At 47.8% G+C, this 19,049-nt stretch overlaps 1 protein-coding gene across 3 annotated transcripts in view; it reads left to right on the forward strand.

Moving 5' to 3' along the window:
- TOP3A (DNA topoisomerase III alpha) overlaps nucleotides 1-6,253 on the forward strand; it is a 1,279,921-nt gene extending 1,273,668 nt beyond the window's left edge. For all 3 annotated transcript variants that reach the window (XM_069645692.1, XM_069645691.1, XM_069645693.1), the window contains exon 19: nucleotides 4,451-6,253. In XM_069645692.1, the coding sequence (XP_069501793.1) occupies nucleotides 4,451-4,602 (152 nt within the window). In that variant the 3' untranslated portion in view covers nucleotides 4,603-6,253. The remainder of the gene's footprint in view (nucleotides 1-4,450) is intronic.
- The last annotated feature ends 12,796 nt before the right edge of the window (nucleotides 6,254-19,049 follow it).

Consider the following 19,049-nt stretch of genomic DNA (forward strand, 5'->3'; position numbering starts at 1 on the left):
GACTGCGGTGAATAAGGACTTTACTAAACAATAAAGGCCTTCCTCCATTGACCCGCAGTTTCTCTCTAAACACCCAAGCCCGGAAAGCTTGGCGGTACAGACAGCCACCTCTGCTTCCAAGGGGGCAGCGTACCCTACTATTCCGCCAGACAGAGACGATTAAAGGGTGGACACCCTGAAGAAGATTGTCTTCACAGCTGGGAGCATGGACCTAGAGGCGGGCAATGCTACCTGTGCCTTAGCCAAGCTCACTTATACCTTGTGGGAGATGGTCGCTATGGCAACACATGTCCCTGAGGGGGAAGCGAGAGAGGGTTTTCTGAACATTATACAAGATGGGAAAGATGCCATGAGTCAGTCATTACAATCAGGCTTGGACACAGCTCCATGACAGCCAGTACTGTTCTCAGGCCGTTTGCCTGGCAGAGAAAGTTAGGCATTTCACCTGATGTACAGTCCAGACTTTTGGACAAGCCCTTAGAGGGTTCACAACTGTTTGGATCCAGGGCAGATGAAAGGCTAGAGAAGTTGCAGTCCTCTGAGGCAAAATCTATTGGTGCTGCAATTCGACAGCCACAGCAGGGTCGATATGCCTCTTCTTCCTCTCAAGATTGGAGGTGTCAGCCATTTCATTTTGGATTCCTTCATCGGAAGAACGAGAGGTCCGTTTTCTCAAAGGGGATAAGGGAGACAACCTCATGACTCCCGAGGACGTGGAGGCAGAGGTACTGCTACACCCCCAGCCACTTTGCCATCTGCATCCTCTGCAGCTCCAAAACCGCTTTAAAAATCTTAAGTCACCGTATTGTGGTGCGGGGCGGTTAAACCAGCATCTGGAAGAGTGGCAAAGTATTACTTCAGATGCTTGTGCTCTGCAGACTGTCCCCCAAGAAACCAGTCCATGAAAGTACCAGATCTACTCCTCTTACAGGAGGTTCTAGCCCGATTGGAGAAAGGTGCAATCGAACCAGTGCCTGCAGCGGAAAGAAATCAAGGCTGGTACTCTCCGTACTTTCTGATCCCGAAAAAACACAGAGGGTTGCGACCCTTCCTAAACTTGAAATGCTTTAACAAGTTCCTCAGGAAGGACAAGTTCAAGATGGTCACTCTCTCACAAATCCTTCAGGCCCTTAAGATCCAGGATTGGCTGGTGTCATTGGATCTTCAGGATGCTTATTTCCATGTACCAATGCATCACAAGCACAGGAAGTAACTGGAACTCGCCATTGGCAGTTCTCATTATCAGTTTTGAGTACTGTCTTTCGGGCTGACCTCCGTCCCAAGGGTTTTCACCAAGTGGATGGCGGTGATGGCAGCGACTCAATAAAGGGGAGAGATTCACATCTACCCCATACCAGACGATTGGCTGATCAGAGAACACTCACAGAACAGGCTCTACATCTAGATAGCACCCGCCACTCTCTCCACAAACTGGGCTTCTCTTTCAACTTCAAAAAGTCCCACATGCCAACTTCCCAAAAGCTGCAATTCCTTGGAGCAATCCTGGACTGTTCCTTGTGGAAAGCTTTGCAACTCTAGGCAAGGACTCTTCACATTTCGCAGATGGTGAACACATTTCAGAGTTCCCAACGTCTTCCGGCCTTCGATTTTCTCAGCTTGCTGGGTCTCATGGCATCCTGCATTTTCCTGGTGCCAGAGGCCCATCTGAGGAGGAGTTCCCTTCATTGGGCCCTCAGATCCCAGTGGTCACATTTCATTGGCAAAATGAAAGATCTGGTTCAGATCCCGAGCAAGGTTGTACAGGATCTCCTGTAGTGGGCTTTCAAGGAGATTGTATTGAAAAGTGAACCTTTTTGGCAAACATGGCCTGAAATTACTGTGGTTATGGACACCTCCCCCTCAGGTTGGGGGTACATACCAACGATCTGACGATTAGCGGACGCTGGTCTCTGTCGGACTTCAAACTGCACATCAACCGTTTGTAGTTGAGGGCGATCAGATTAGTGCTGATGACCTTTCTGCCCTTCTGTATGGGGGAAGTACGCCCCGATAAGGATGGAGGACAACACAGTGGCCATGCATTACTTCAACAAGAGAGGAGGTGTAGGCTCACTTCCACTGTGCAGAGAGGCAATTCAGCTCTGGTTCTGGGCACTGGAAGAAGTAATCTCTTTCTCAGCCGTTCACCTGGCCGGAGAGGAGAACATGGCGGCGGATACTTTGAGCAGGCAGAGCACAGTCTTCCACGAGTGGGAGTTAGCTCAGGAAGTCCTTCTAGAGTTGTTCACACTTTGGGGAACCCCTCAAGTGAATCTGTTTGCCTCCAGTGTCAGCAGGAAATGTGACCTGTTATGCTCCAGGGAATTTCCTCAGAAAGGAGCTATGGGGGACGCGTTCATAGTGGATTGGGATTTTCCGCTTCTGTACGCATTCCTACCAGTCCCCGTCATTCCTCAGGAAGTTGAGAAAGTTTGGGAAGTCCATGATCCTGATTGCCCCAGATTGGGCCAAGAGGACGTGGTACCCAGAACTTGAAATATCCATCTGCCCTCTAATTCATCTTCCCAAAGAGAGAATCTGCTCTCGCAAGATGGAGGGCGCATTCTTCACCCAGAAATACAGACCGTCAACCTTCACTCCTGGTTTTTGAGAGGTTAAGGTACAAAGATTCAGACCTTCCAGAAGACGTCATGGAGGTGTTGTTTTCGGCCAGGACGCCATCAACTAAATCTCTATACCACTGCCGTTTGGAGCAAAGTTTGCAGCTGGTGTAGAGATAAAGGAGTTGACCCATTCACTTGCGTCACACCATCAGTGTTGTCTTTTCTTTTGCTCTAACCCATCAGGGACTGCAAGTTTCTATGGCCAAGTGTTATCTGAACGTGCTGTCCATTTTTAAGCGCTTCCCGGAACGGCGTTCCGACTTCAAGGTTCCTATTGTCATTCAATATTTGAAAGGGTTCACTAATATCTTTCCGCCGACTCCCTTTATAGTGCCGGTCTGGGATCTTAACCTGGTCTTGAACTTCGTGATGGGTGCTCCATTTGAACCTTTGCTTTCTTGCCCTTTTATAATGCTTTCCTTCAAAACTTTGTTTTTGACAGCTCTTACCTCTGCTCTCACAGGGCTATCGAGCTTGACGCTTTGTCATTCAAGCCGCCATTTACAGTCTTTTTTAAAGACGAAGTAGTTTTGTGGGTTCGCCTCTCGTTTCTATCCAAGGTGGTGCCAGAATTCCATTTTGTGCAGAAAATAGTTTTGCCTCCTTTCTATCCTCCTCCTCGTCCATCGTAAGAGGAAAAACTTCACAGATTGGACCCTAAGGGAGCGTTATGTTTTTATATTAATAGGCTCTCTAAGTTGAGACAGGATGATCAACTTTTTGTTGGCTATTCGGGCCATAGGATGGGACAGGCGAACACAAAACAAACACTGTCTCACTGGATAATCCTGTGCATTTCCAGATGCTACACTGGCTGGAAAAGAAGTCCCCGAAGGTCTAAGGGCACATTCCATCGAGAGGAGCAGCCCTTCAGAGGGGGTTGGCGGCACAAGATATTTGCAGTGCTGCCACCTGGACTTTGTTGCATACCTTCACAAAGCATTATTGCTGGGATTTCCTATCAGGCCAGGAAACCAAATTTGGAAAGACTGTGTTACACAGCGTGAATCTAAAATAAATTCTCCCTTTACCATCTCCTGCAAAGCACTGCAATGGGAGTCTATCAAAGATGTGGAATATGTGGGAGGACACAATTCATTTAAAGAACAAATTACTTACCCCTGGTAATGTTCTTTTGACTTGATGTTCCTCTCACGTATTCCTCATCGTCCCTCCTATCCTGCTCTTCTGTCAGGAGGAGTTAGCATGATTTACACCTCCCTCTCTGTTAATGCTCACGTCTTTCTCATGTTAGAGACTGCTGTACTGGTGAGAGGAAAAACATGAACTGAGGCAACGGGTGCTATACGTGCCATTTATACTGATGACGACATCATACTCGAGACAGATGGAGGCCATCGAGGGACACGAAGTCAGCGACAATGATGCACAGCGCCCTCTGCTGTGAAAGGTTTCTGAGTTGCAATGCAGGATATCTGACTATGTCAAAGATGAGGAATACATGGGAGGAACATTCATTCGAAAGAACATTACCAGTGGTAAGTAATTTGTTGTTGTTTTACGTTTAATCGAATATTAAGGTGAAAGGAGTGATGTTTTATAAATATTATCAGTCATGCAAGCCAATAAACATTATTTTACAAAGTACACTAAGTCTTGCATTTTGTCAGAATAACATTGACCTGGCTTGTTATGGTAAGATGAACTTTAAATCAATGTTCAGTCTGGTTTACCTGTAGTCTAATGTAACAAGTTAGTTGCTCTGGGAGTATGGCTAACATTAGAAGCCTGGCTGCCTTGGTGCACATCATTTTGGTTTAGAGAATTCTGTTCAAGTAATCTTTTTTTTATCTCTATTTGTACAGGAGCAGGTAGCACACCAAATAGAGGACCTGGAACAAAAACCAAGAGGGCTGTCAACAAAGCAGACAAAGAGCCAACTGCCAAGAAACCACGTACATGTGGCATTTGCCACCAGCCAGGTCACACGAGGACAAAGTGCCCCCAGAATCGCTGAAGGAAATCAGTTCTGTGCAGGACAATACTGATGAAATCTCTCCAGATACCAAAGGAGGGTTGTGTAGATGTTAAAGTCCACCTACATTTTGACTCTTAACTGAAGAATACACCGGTATCTGAGTTCCAACAGAACTCAATGAAGCTTTGATTTGAGCTGGTGGCTGGACATCAACAACAGTTGTTTGATTATTGTGTTGGGGAACTGTTTATTATTAAGCACATTCTTCCTGCAAAGCTCATGAAGTTAGCTATCTAGACAACCTTCAGATTTGGGATCTGAAACAAATTGGCTTCCATTCTGGACAATACTTCAGACACAACTGGATGTGGGACTTAAGATTCTGGGACACAGCAAGTTTGTGTTTCTTTTTTGTGTGGACATGCTTGCTAACGAAAAATCTGGGAATTCCAGCACATTTACTTTCTTGATGTAATTTGGTTAAAGTTGTATTTAGCCAACCACGATTTTCGCATACTGATATTGTGACATAACTTTTGAAAATGTTTTGGGGAATTGGCTTTTACAAGCAGAGACTTTTCAACTTTATTGTGTTACTTTATACTTCTAACATTTTCATCACATAGAATATGAGATCTGCACCACAAAGAACGTCACCCAATCTCCTTCAGTAATAACCCGTCTACAGTTTTACGAGTAAGAGTCTGATGTAGGGGCAAGGGTTTCTAATTCGTGAAAGTCTTCTTTGTAGCTGCTTTGGATGAATGGGGGAGGCACGAATGTTAGCTACAGGAAGTCCTCTTTTAATATGTACTTTCTCTATCGTATTGGTTTGAGTTGAATATAGAGTTGACAGGAAATTCATACATCTACATAAAGCAGTGGTTATTAAAATAGGATACTTGACAAATCCGAACTGTCAGATTTAGTTTTAAATGGAAACCCAGTGTGGGTTTTACATTTACAAACTTCCACACCATGACATGAGAAAGGGATGTCGCTGACAGTGTTATTGTTTAGAGCAGCCTGTTTACATGGCTTAGAACATGGAAATATGCTGCTTTCTTCAATATGCTTCTTTGTCCAATGTGCTGCTTTTATGTGCATCGTATTTACCTTATGGGTTTTGTTTAAATTGTGTCTGATGGATTTGCAGATAATGCGAATCATTGAGAGGTAAGCACAGCTGCTTCTTTGAGTTGACCTGTTTAAGATGTCTCTGCAGCACCAACAGTGTCCCTGCCAAAGTAGTGAATCGTGTTTGTGTGGTTTTATTTGCCTTAACTTCCATCATCATAGTTGCAGAAGGACCGCAATGCTTTAAAGTACACAGGTAATTAAAGTTGCTTAAGATGTGTAGAATTTTAAAATGCAGTCCCTTGGTCTTATTATTTTAAAATATATAATGTTTAATTAAATGTTATATCATCATAGCCTCCACACGTTTTATATCACGAATTCAACTTTGAAGCAAATGGTCAAACTGGTGGGGTCGGAATGCTTGGATCATCGTGATCAGAAATTGTACTGGGGAGAGGAAGCATACTGCTGAGAGTGGTACAGTAGTATCCTCTTTTGGTTGTAACACTATTTTAGTATGTAAAACATGTCTCTTCTTTTCATTGTCCAGGCATTTACTGTTCTCTTAAAGCCCAGTACAACCTTGAATGATTAAACAACAATCAGAGTATTATTGTGACTGGACATTCCAATTCAGTTTGGTGCTTTACATTTAAGGGGTTATGAGTTTATATAAAGTTATAAAAAAGAAAGACATGTTTTTACACTAATGACCGACACACTGATAGTGTACTGAGTGTTAGGTGCCGTTTTTTATGAGCTCTTCTTGGATCATGTGAGCAGCTGCAGATAGGCCAAAGAGGCACAACAGGAGCTTCCTTGATTGGAAGTGAGGCAGGTTGAAGCCATCCATTGTCAGACTAAATGAAAGATGTCTGAAAGTTAAATGCCTGTTATTAATGGATTGTATCCTCCCACAGATTCTGCTTCTTAAATCTTCCCAATGCCAGCTGATTCTCTGAAACCTTTCATGCCTCCAAGGGGCACTGTGCAGGTCTGGGCCAAGTTTCTTTGAGACCCTTGACTACAAATTCCATGTTCCATATATATATATATATATATATATATATATATATATATATATATATATATATATATATATATATATATATATATATATATATATGGTGCACGCCATGCCCCTGACCAGTGTTACTTTTATTTCCATGCACTTAGCCCACTTTTCTATTTGAACATATTTCCTAAGAGACTTCTAACTGCTCCATGTCTGGTACTTCAAAAGCTTTGGGCTTTAAGTTGTGCAAGGACTGTTGTCATGACTCTGCATCTCTGCCTCTTGGTGGCTGTTTCCAGACTAGCTGGAATTTGGCAGCTATCAGCATATATGACCCTGAATCACAATTCTACCTCTCTTTGTACAACCGTGTATTTCCAGAAAGATTCTCATAATGCACCTGCAAGATATCTGTAAAACCCAGCAACTGAATTCAGAAACTTTCTCTGACTTTGCTTTGCATGCACACATTTCCCAAAGAACAGAAAAAAATCTAATTTCAAGGTTGTGGCAATTGCTGCACTTTCCTTTCTCTACAGAAACTCCTGGGGTTTTTCAGCACAGGCTATGCTCCCAAAGTCCATGCTGAATATTTGAACTAACCATACCTGTGACTACTTGTGTGAAGCCCAATCATATGGCTTCTGATGAGTCTAGGGAGATCGTATTCTCTCCTAAATGGGGAGTCAACTCTTTTGGGACTATGGGCATGAGCCAGCTATGCTTAACACCACCTAGGGGACAGGGCAAGTAGGATCCCCCTGGAGGTGACTCCCTCTTAGGGGACAGAGATCCCAATGGGGATAGAGGTCACCACCCATCACCCCCTATTACTAACACCTGTGTAGGATATCTAAAGACTGGTGTTTATCGTGATCTAATACACCTTTTAGTAATGGCTGACTTGGCTTCCAACCTTAACTGTGCCCAATCTCCTTTTGAATTTTAAGGAGAAGCAAGTAAATCAGCCTATGGAGGAGGCTCCCTGAGAGTACCAATCACAAGAAACTTTCACTAGGCCCTGCATATTTTAAATGTGCAAATGGGATCAAAGGAGGTGTGCCTGGAGAGAAAGAGAAAACACCAGTGTCGGCATGATGGAGCCGAACATGCACCAGCAGGGTGCCGCAGGACACAGCTACCAGCCGACCAAAGCAGTCCCCAGAGGCTGCAAGAGCACAGAGCAAACCCTCGACCGGAAAAAGCAGAAGTCACGTAAGCAACTCTGCCTAGACCAAGCAGCGAGAGTGAGAGTGAGGAAATCGAGCCTTCACTGCAGAGCCCAGTAGAAGAGTCACGTAGATGACTCCTCAGTAAGAAGAGACCCAACCCCTCGGCTCTCCCGAGGAGCACCTCACAAGACAGTCAGGAACGCAGTGGCTCAACGGGAGAGGGAGGTGGGAAAAAGACAGCGAAAGAAAAAAGCATAGGAGTGGGGAGTGAGAAAGAGAAGCTCCCCAGAGTGGGGAGTGAGAAAGAGAAGCTCCCCGGAATGGAGGAAAAGGGAAGAGAAACGCCCTGGAGTGAGGGGAGACTGATAGAACCCCAGAGTGGGGAGAAACAGAGAAAGCCAGGAACGCAGTGGCTCAACGGGAGAGGGAGGCGGGCAAAAGACAGCGAAAGAAAAAAGCATTGGAGTGGGGAGTGAGAAAGAGAAGCTCCCCAGAGTGGGGAGTGAGAAAGAGAAGCTCCCCGGAATGGAGGAAAAGGGAAGAGAAACGCCCTGGGGTGAGGGGAGATTGATAGAACCCCAGAGTGGGGAGAAACAGAGAAAACCAGGAACGCAGTGGCTCAACGGGAGAGGGAGTCGCGCAAAAGACAGCGAAAGAAAAAAGCATTGGAGTGGGGAGTGAGAAAGAGAAGCTCCCCAGAGTGGGGAGTGAGAAAGAGAAGCTCCCCGGAATGGTGGAAAAGGGAAGAGAAACGCCCTGGGGTGAGGGGAGACTGAAAGAACCCCAGAGTGGGGAGAAACAGAGAAAACCCCAAAGTGGTGAGAAGCAGAGAGATCCCCAGAGTGGGGAGTGAGGCAGAGAAACGCCAAGGAGAAGTGGAGAGAACCCCAGAGTGAGTGGGGAGGGACGAAGATAACCCTGTAGTGCAGAATGGAAAATAGAAATGCCTAGGAGTGGAGATGGGGGACAGCAACAACCCCTGAATGGGGATTGAGTAAGAGAAGTATCCCAGGAGGGAAAAGTCAGACGGATAAAAGCCCCAGAGTTGGGAGAGAGAGAGAAAACCCTCAAGTGGGGAGTGGAAAAAGAGGAATGCCCAGAGTGTGTGTGTGTGGGGGGGGGGGGGGTTGAGAAACCCTCTGAGTGAAGAGGCAGAAAGGCTGACAGAATCCCCACGGGGAAGAGACTGGAAAAGTCCCAAAGGAACTGGAAAGAGACTGCGAGAGACTTGGGGCTGGGACCTCTAGACATCAGTTCAGCCCACCAAGAAATGTATACTCTGAACTGGAACTATGGGTACAGGCCCTCTTTAAAAAGAAAATACGATTGGGGGTCAGAAGCCAGCAGCCATCCCTTCCAACACAAAAATCTCCAAAGTCTTGTGTTTGTTGTTTGTCTTTAGAAGTTAGGGAAGTGGGTAGGTTAGAGAAGGATTCCGGATAAAGGACTGTTATATTGTGTCGACATCCTGACAATCATTGACATTGTGATTTTTCTTTGTAGGAAAGATTATCTTTTTTTGGTTACAAGAAAATAAAGAACTGTGAGACCAAATGTCTAGCAGTCAGAGTCCTGTGTCTGACCTGCCACAGGCTGCATCATGGCTTTTTCTCGCTGCTAGCACTGCTTATAAGCTGCAATGCCCTGATGCTCCCCGTTTGCACATGGAATTCAATGGATTGCCTTTCTTCTGCAGGTTCCTCATCTTGATAGATATCCATCATCCAGCTCTGCTGCTCAGAAACTTTTTGCCAGGGGGCATAGTTGTTGTAACTTGAATGTCGTGCAGATATGTGAGACCTCCGTCCCCAAGTGCCGCACAGGGAGAACGATAAATTCACTCCCTATACAACCTTTGAGGCCACAGGTGGAGAAGAATCCGGGACCGCGAAGTACTGGAAGCCCCACAGAAGCTGTAAAGAAAAGCAGTGTTAAGTACCAAGCAAGCAGGGTAAAGCACGGGTAACCAAAAAACAGGAAGGATCTTACCAGGAATTCCGGGGCTCAAGATGGCAAATGGTCCCGGGTAGGAGGCACTTACTGGTAGTCACACCGGACCCCACCTGAAGAAGACCTGTAAGCCGGACTGAACCAAATTGCAGGTAAGGGTGGTGATGAGGCGTAGTTCATACAGTGTTCCAGATTCTTTGGAGAGGGGTAATCCACAAGAAGTCCGTGACAACAATCCAGGGTCTAGAGCCAAGTGTAGCAGTCCAAACTGACGAAACAATGAAGAGCGGGATCCAAAGAGAAGTCCGTGACAACGGTCCGAGGTCAAGAGCCAAGAGTATCAGTCCAAGCCAAAAACAAGAAGAGTTAGCCGGGTCCAAGATCAAACGAAACACAAGGTGACAAAACGCAGGCCAAACAGGGTCTCCGAGAAAACAGCTGTGAAGCGCGGTACTGAAGTACTCCACTGCTTAAGTACCGTTTGATTCCTGATCACGTGATCGTGAGTCCAGATCACGTGATCGCGAGTTCCGGTCACGTGACCGCAAGTTTAGGTCACGCGATCGGATAGCGCCAGCAGCACGATGCAAGAAGCGAACCTGATCTTTTGATGGCTTAATTTCCACGGCAGCTGCCAATGAAGAAATGGTCGCAGTCGTGACTGTGGAGTAGTAGCGTGAAGCTGCTGCTGTAGCTGTGTGCGAGCCAGTCTGGAATGCCAAAGTGAGCCCCGGAGGGTAAGTGGGGGGTGAATCCGGGCCGAGGGGGAACTGGGATCACTGGTGGGTCGGATGGAGGGCATGACAGAGCCCCCCCGCAAAGGCCCACCACCGCGTGGGCAGGAAGGATGCTCCCGATGGAACTGAGCAACCAACCGGGGGCCTGGACATCCGAAGCCGAGACCCAAGACCGCTCCTCTGGACCGTAGCCCAACCAGTCTACCAGGTACTGTAGCTTGCCCCTAAGGAGGTGGGAACCTAGAATAGCGGAAACCTCAAAGAAGACAGGGGCATCCAGGGACACAGGGGCAACCGGGGAACGGAGGCGGGAGGAGGCAGGACAAGGTTTGAGAAGAGACGTGTGGAAAACAGGGTAAATCCGCCAAGAAGACGGGAGCACAAGGCGGTAGGCCACTGGACTGATGACTCGGGAAACCACATAAGGGCCCACAAAACGAGGCAGAAGCTTCCGACAACCTGCCAAACGGAGATGTCGGGTGGACAGCCAGACCCGGGAACCTACCGCATATGGCAGGGCAGGACTACGTTTCGAGTCAGCGAAAGCTTTCATGGATGACTGGGCCTCCTGGAGGTGAACCACGGTCTGGGCATGGATAGAGGACATATCTCTAACACAGGCAGCTGCGGCTGGGTTGACAGAGGAAGAAGAATCAGGAACCGGGAGGACACGGGGGTGTTGACCATACAAAGTGAAAAAAGGGGAAGAACCAGTGGAGGAATGTATAGCATTATTATAGGCAAATTCGGCAAAGTGAATGACCTGCAACCAGGTTGCTTGTTGCAGCGTCAAACAACGCAGGTATTGTTCCATGGATTGGTTTGTTCTCTCAGTTTGACCGTCGGTCTCGGGATGGTACGCCGAGGAGAACTGTATATCAATACCAAGCAACCTGGTTAAGGCACGCCAGAACCGGGATGTAAACTGGGACCCCCTATCAGAAATGAGCACAGAAGGCAGACCAAAGAGACAGAAGACACCTTCAAAGAACAACTTAGCCAACATAGGTGCAGATGGAATACCCCGACAGGGAATGAAACGGGCCATTTTAGTGAAAGTATCAACCACCACCCAGATTGTGTCGTAACCCTGGACCCTAGGTAAATCAGTCACAAAATCCATGGCCAATGTATGCCAGGGCTTGGGTGGTATAGGTAATGGTTGCAAGAGGCCAAGTGGACGACCCCTGCGGTGTTTACTTTGGGCACATACTGCGCATGTGTTGACATAGCAGATAACGTCACGTTTCATGGATGGCCACCAACACCAGCGTTTCAATAGATCCAGGGTACGGGCCTGGCCTGGATGGCCGTTGAAGGGTGCGTCATGAGACCACTCCAAAGCCAGGTTTCTGTTATCAGTGGTGGGTAGAACTAGGCGGTTCTGTACATATGGCAACCCGTCATAGTACACTGGGTCCCATTCGGACAATTGCTCGGGATGCTGCTGGACCCAAGTACGGATTGCGTCCAGCAATGCTAACGGAGGTGTACATGTGCATACAACGTTCTCATGAGACAAGAGAGTGTCGGGAAAGATAGGTAGCGAAACCCCCCCGGGGGAACGGGACAAGGCATCGGCTTTACCGTGCGTCAGACCAGAACGGTGTTTAATTTGAAAGTCGAAGGCTGCAAAAAACAAGTGCCACCTGACCTGCCTGCTGTTCACACATTTCAGGGAGGCCAGGTCCTGTAGATTCTGGTGATCTGTAAACACAGTGATCTTGTGTTTGGCCCCCAACAGATGGTGACGCCAAGTGCGAAAAGCGTCCATCACTGCCAGACGCTCCTTCTCAGTAACAGTATAGTGGGCTTCTGCAGAGTTGAATTTGCGGGAATGGAAGGCCACAGGGTGTAGATGTCCTGTAGCGGAACATACTTGTGACAAAACTGCCCCTAACGCAAAAGAGGAGGCATCCGCCTCGACAATAAAAGGTAGGTCAGGGTCAGGATGCTGGAGTACAGGGGCGGTGGTGAAGGCATTTTTTAGATTCTCAAAAGCCTGCTGATGTATCTCCAGCCATTTGAAAGGAACATGTGGACTAGTGAGGGAGGTGAGGGGTGATACAATGGAGGAGAAGCCAGAGATAAAACGCAGATAGAAGTTGGCGAAACCAAGAAACGACTGTAATGCCTTCAGGGTCTGCGGGGTCGGCCATTCTAGAATCGCTCTAACCTTGGAATAATTCATCGCCAAGCCACCGGGAGTGATGTTGAACCCCAGGAACTCGATATTGGTCACATGAAATTGGCATTTCTCAGGTTTCGCATAGAGCAAGTGTTTTTGTAGCCGGGACAATACTTCTCGAACATGCGGCACATGTTCTTCTAGGTGTAACGCTCACCTGGTTCCCACGGGGGCGCTGGTCTAGTCTGGATTGCTGTGGCCTCTTCTAGTGTAATGCGCAGGACCCGGAACACCGATTGGACAGGACCTCCAAATCGTGCTTGCCTGGCCCATAGGAATATACTTCTGCAGATGAGAAAGGGGATTAACAGTCTGCAGAATAGTGTGCTAGCTCCCCCCTTTTCCCCTTCATTCCTCTCTAACTTCCTCCAAACCCCGGTTTAAGCTCACCTTATGGTTTGGAAGGATGAACTCTCCATCCCGCTTCTGGTGCAGGGGCGCGCGTTCGTCCTGTTACTTCACTGGTTTTCAGAATGGCGCTGGCAAAATCCACTTGACTTTCCTGAGCGATGCGCCGTAAGTATGAAAGTTCAAAGTTCAAGTGAGGCCCCCTTTATGTTGTCTTTCTAACCTGTGATCTGTCCTTTATTTCAGGTGCAGAATGAAGGCGATGCGTCGAGGGGTTAAACTGCCGAGGTGAGTAGTGATGAGGGCGATCCCTCTAAATGTCCTTATCATTCCCCAGAAATGTCTCTTGTCCTTTCTCCATAGGGGCCGGGGTACAGTACCTGCCAACGGGGCGGCGCCGACCCGAAATGTGGAAGAAAAGCCGGTAAGTATTATGGCTGTTAATCAGGCTTTCCTTCTGTGTTCCTTCTGCTCACCTTTTGTTTCTTCCTCTCTCCCCTAGGTGCAGAGATGTGGCGTCCGATGCTGACAGCCGCGATGGAGCCGGGAGATGTCTCGAGGACAGGTGAGTGAAACGTGGCGCTGCAGCGAGCAACGCAATGCTTTTAAATGGAAGTCTTTCTTCAGGGATGCTGGCGAGAAGATTCCGCATGTAGGTAAGAAGTTTGAAATAGTCCTTGGTTTTCACCTTTCTCTTCTCTTCCTTCCTTGCAGGTCTTCCAGGTTCGAGGCGGGCGTGGCTGGAGTCCAGGAGCAGACACGGTGAGCGTTAAGCTGCAGGAAGCAGAACAAAGCGAAGCATGAGCTGCTGTCTGGGCGTGGCTTAAATAGCCTCCAAAGAAGTCCCAGGTATGTATCCTTCCCCAACTAGGTATGTATCCTTCCCTGGCCACGCCCGAGTGAAAAAATAGTCCCTATGAAAAAATAGTCCCTTTCAGGTCTCAGGGAGGCCTGAAGCGTGCAGCATGGTCTGCATCAGGTAAGTGCACAAAACACCTCCCTTTATGAGCCTGGCGCCTATGGCGCCAGGACTGATGTCCAACATGAGCCTGGCGCCAAAGGCGCCAGGACTGAGTCCAAAGAGCCCCTATAAGGGGCCGCTGGGCTTTTACCCGAGGGCATGATGCCTGCTTCCGGGGGTGCTGGGCCTGGCCTGGTGCTCCGGTGGTAGGCATCATGACAGCACTCCCCCCCCCCCCCCCCAAGGCCCCTCCCAAGGTCGTTCCTTCTGGAGGTTTCGGTTTGTTTGGGAAATTCCAATGGAACCTTTTTACCAGCCGAGGTGCATGTACGTGATCACTGGGTTCCCAAGACCTTTCCTGAGGCCCGTACCCTTTCCAATCAATTAGATAGAAAAGTTTTGATTTTGAGATCTTAGAATCCAAAATGTTCTTCACCTCGAATTCAGGCTCCCCATCTATCTGAATCGGTTCTGGTGGCTTTGTTAATCTGGTTCCTGGGTGCACTGGTTTCAAAAGTGACACATGAAAAACGGGGTGAATCCGCATGTTAGCTGGTAGATCGAGCTTGACTGCCACTGGGTTGATTATAGCTTTGATCGAGTAAGGGCCTAAATACCTTGGATTAAAAGTTCGAGGCCCCTTGAGTGATAGGTGTTTGGTAGCCAACCATACTTGATCCCCTATTTGGTATGGAGGCGCCTCTCTTCGGTGCAGATCCGCATTCTTTTTGTATTTCCCTTTCGCATGTTGCAAATGTGCAGTTGCATCCTTGAAGGCTTGAGTAATCGTAGAATGCAAATAATCCACTGCGGGCATTTCAAGGCTCAGAGGTGAGTCCAAGTCTGAAGTACGAGGGTGATGTCCATATAGGGTATAAAAGGGGCTCTGACCAGTTCCAGAGTGTATCGAGTTATTGTATGCATATTCAGCCACCCATAAAATGTCCTTCCAATTACCCTCCCATTGGTGCAACATACATCGTAGATATTGTTCAAGGGTCTGGTTCGTTCTCTCCGTCTGACCATCGGTCTGTGGGTGGTGGCTGGTCGTGAGTCTTACGTCGATTTGTGCCAGTTGACAACACTTTTTCCAAAAATGAGAAATAAACTGGCTTCCCCGATCGGAGACTAGTATGGACGGGAATCCATGCAAACGGATGATATTTTCGAGGAATTCCTTGGCAAGAACAAAGGCTGAAGGTAATCCTTTCAACGGAATAAAGTGGGCCATTTTGGAAAATAAATCCACCACGACCAGAATAGTATTGTAACCATTACAAGAGGGCAGGTCCGTGATAAAATCTAGTGACAGGGTGTGCCAAGGTGCTGGTGGAATGTCTAAGGGCTGAAGAAGACCGGCGGGTCTTGTCTTTTGACCTTTGTTTTGGGCACAAACTCCACAGGACATCACGAAAGATTTAATATCCTTTCGCCAGGAAGGCCACCAGAATTGTCGTTTAACCTTTTCCTCTGTTTTGGCAAAGCCAGGATGTCCTTCCATCAGGGTATCATGATGACGGGAAATAACCAGTTCTTGCAATTCCTTTTCTGGCAAAAATAAGCGTCCTTGGAAGTAAGGTAAGCCATCCTTGACTGAAAAGTTAGACCCCCTTTTGATCCAATCCTGCAAGGCTGAAGAGTCCAGGAATTGTTTCACTCGTGCTTGAATGTCTTCAAGGGTTTGTAAAGTGGTTATCCCCAAAATTCTTTGTTCGGGAATTATCGGTACAGGTTCTGAGTTTGTGTCTATTTCTTCCATTCCAATTCGGGATAGAGCGTCCGCCTTACCATTCTTATAGCCGGGGCGGTAGGTGATTACAAAATCGAACTCAGCAAAGAACAAAGCCCATCGGAGCTGTCGAGACGATTCAGCCTTGGCAGTTTTTAAATATTGTAAATTTCGGTGATCAGTGATCACGGTGATGGTATGCCGGGCGCCGAGGAGATAATGCCGCCAAGCCTTAAAGGCGGACTTAATGGCTAATAGTTCCTTACCCGGGATCGCATAATTTATCTCCGGCGACGAGAACTTTCTGGACCAAAATGCTGTGGGGTGCAGTTGGTTGGTTTCAGGGTCTCTCTGAGACAGGACAGCTCCCATGGCTAAGCTGGACGCGTCGGTTTCGACTATATATGGGAGATCGGGACGCGGGTGCTTCAAAATAGGTGCGGACGTGAACTTAGCTTTCAACTCCTGAAAGGCCTGTTCGGCTTCCTCGGTCCATTCAAAACGTTTATTTTTTCGCAAGAGTGCAGTGATGGGTTGCACCACACGTGAAAACTCCGGGATAAACCTGCGATAAAAGTTGGCAAAACCAAGCATGCTTTGGACACCTTTCACCGAACTAGGTGATGGCCATTTGAGGATGGCATCCACTTTCCGTGAATCCATTCGGACCCCTTTAGGTGTCAGGATGAATCCGAGAAACTCAACCTTGGTGGTATGGAAAACACATTTTTCCAGCTTGGCAAACAGTTTGTGCTGGCGCAGTTTTTCTAGGACGGCCCTGACATGCTTTCTGTGATCAGATTCCGAAGAGGAGTACACAAGAATGTCATCGATATACACGACAACACAGACATCGATGAGTTCCCGAAGGACATCGTTCATGAAGAATTGGAAGGCTGCAGGCGCGTTGCACAACCCGAAAGGCATCACCTGGTATTCGAATAGTCCATATTTTGTACAGAAGGCCGTTTTCCATTCGTCGCCTTCTTTTACTCGTACCAGATGATAAGCCCCCCGAGATCTAACTTGGTGTATACGCAAGCGTCCTTCACCTGGTCAAGGAGTTCAGGGATCAGAGGCAGAGGGTAACGATTTTTAACAGTTATCTGGTTCAATGCGCGGTAATCGATCAAAGTTCTAAGGTCGCCTTCTTTTTAAGGCACGAAAAACAAAGCTGAGGATGCCGGGGACTTTGACGGGCGAATGAAACCATTGGCGAGGTATTGATCTAAATATTGTCTCAAATGCAGATTCTCTGGTTCAGTAAGGGCGTAAATCCTGCTACAAGGGGGTTGTGCACCAGGCACCAGATCGATTTGGCAATCGTACGATCTGTGGGGAGGTGTTGGCCTGTTCCTTTTGGAAGACGTCCTGAAAGTCTTGGTACTCTGGAGGTAGTTGCACGGGGACAGAGGTTACTGATGCTAGATTAATCTTTGGATTTTCTGGATAGCAGGTTTGTGCACAATCCGGGAAGGTTATTCTCTTCGCTCGCCAATCAATTGGATTATGTGTCTCTAACCAAGGGATTCCGAGAATAAGCTGAAACTGAGGAGCCTTGATTACATCAAACACAACTGCCTCCCGATGGCCATCCGGACCTACAAGTGTCACCTCAGCTGTGGAATGTGTTACTGGTCCAGAGGCAATTTCGGTTCCATCTGCTGTGGTGATGACATCTTTGTTGGTTTTAGGACGCAGAGGGAGGTTTATCCTAGAGACCAATTCTCGATCCACATAGTTTCCTATAGCCCCGCTATCGATGTATGCCTTTATAGCATGCAACCGTTTAGGCTGTTCGGGATCTACGAGGACCATTGGCACAATGAAATGCGAGGTCTGAGAGTTAGTTTTCAAGCTCGGCAAGCGGACCCCTACGCTTGCCGGGCGTGGTCGTTTCCCGATACAGAGTTTCCATGGATTTTATCAGCGGCTCCTACCACCTTCTTGGGCGGCTTAACCGGGCAATCTCGTAGAAAGTGTCCAGAGGACCCACAATAAAGGCATAATTGCATCTGTCATCTTCTTTCCCGTTCTTTTTGAGTTAGGGGTCCTTTAACCCCTCCGATTTGCATAGGCTCCGAGGCATCAGCCCCCTTGGGGTTAGCGTGGGTCTTGGCCAACACCCGGGTTTCAAACTTGGACCGATCTGCTTTTCTGTTTTGCAGCCTGTGATCCAATTGGACCACTAAGTCTATATATTCAGTGCATTCTTGGGGCGGATTTACAACTTGTGCCAGGACATCTTTAAGTTCTCTGCATAGACCTCGATAGAATAACGTGATTCTTTTATCCTCTGGCCAACCAGTTTCCACAATTGGTCTATTGAAGGTTGCAATGTAGGATAGAAGGTCTTGATTGCCCTGTCGCAGAGATAGAAGTTCGTCATCCAGAGCCTGTCCCTGGGAGTGTCGAGCAAATAACCTTTCCATGCTTGTTTGAAATCCTTGAAAATCACGAAGAATCGGGTCATCTTGAGTTACCAGTGGGACTGACCAATCGGCAGCAGAGACGCTGAGATATGACAACACAAAGGCTACCTTGGTCTGATCATTAGGGAAGGCCCCAGGTCTGCATAGGAAGTGCAAACGACACTGATTCATGAATACGGCGAATCGTTTGGGGTCCCCAGCAAAGCGTTCAGGTGGGGCCAGCGGCATGTTTCCAGGTAGATTAATCTGCACCGGGTTACTGGAAACCACAGGAGCGGGGTTCCCCCCGGAACCGGGTAAAGGAGTTTGTCCAGCTTGACCTTGCAAAAGCTGTCTAGCCAGGTCATCAGCTCTATCCTTTATTACAATCACTTCCCTCCTGAGGGCACTAGTCTCTTGATGAGCGGCGTGTACTTCGGCCCGTAATTCCCCCAGTAATTGGGCCAACTGGTCAGTTTCGGAAGTTTCCATAGCGCCTGGGTGGGAATTTGTAGGAAGGCTTCGCGTTCTGTAACGCTCACCTGGTTCCCACGGGGGCGCTGGTCTAGTCTGGATTGCTGTGGCCTCTTCTAGCGTGATGCGCAGGACCCGGAACACCGATTGGACAGGACCTCCAAATCGTGCTTGCCTGGCCCGTAGGAATATCCTTCTGCAGATGAGAAAGGGGATTAACAGTCTGCAGAATAGTGTGCTAGCTCCCCCCTTTTCCCCTTCGTTCCTCTCTAACTTCCTCCAAACCCCGGTTGAAGCTCACCTTATGGTTTGGAAGGATGAACTCTCCATCCCGCTTCTGGTGCAGGGGCGCGCGTTCGTCCTGTTACTTCACTGGTTTTCAGAATGGCGCTGGCAAAATCCACTTGACTTTCCTGAGCGA

Source organism: Ambystoma mexicanum, chromosome 2p, assembly GCF_040938575.1.
Source record: "Ambystoma mexicanum isolate Mex_15411 chromosome 2p, UKY_AmexF1_1, whole genome shotgun sequence".
Lineage (NCBI taxonomy): Eukaryota > Metazoa > Chordata > Amphibia > Caudata > Ambystomatidae > Ambystoma > Ambystoma mexicanum.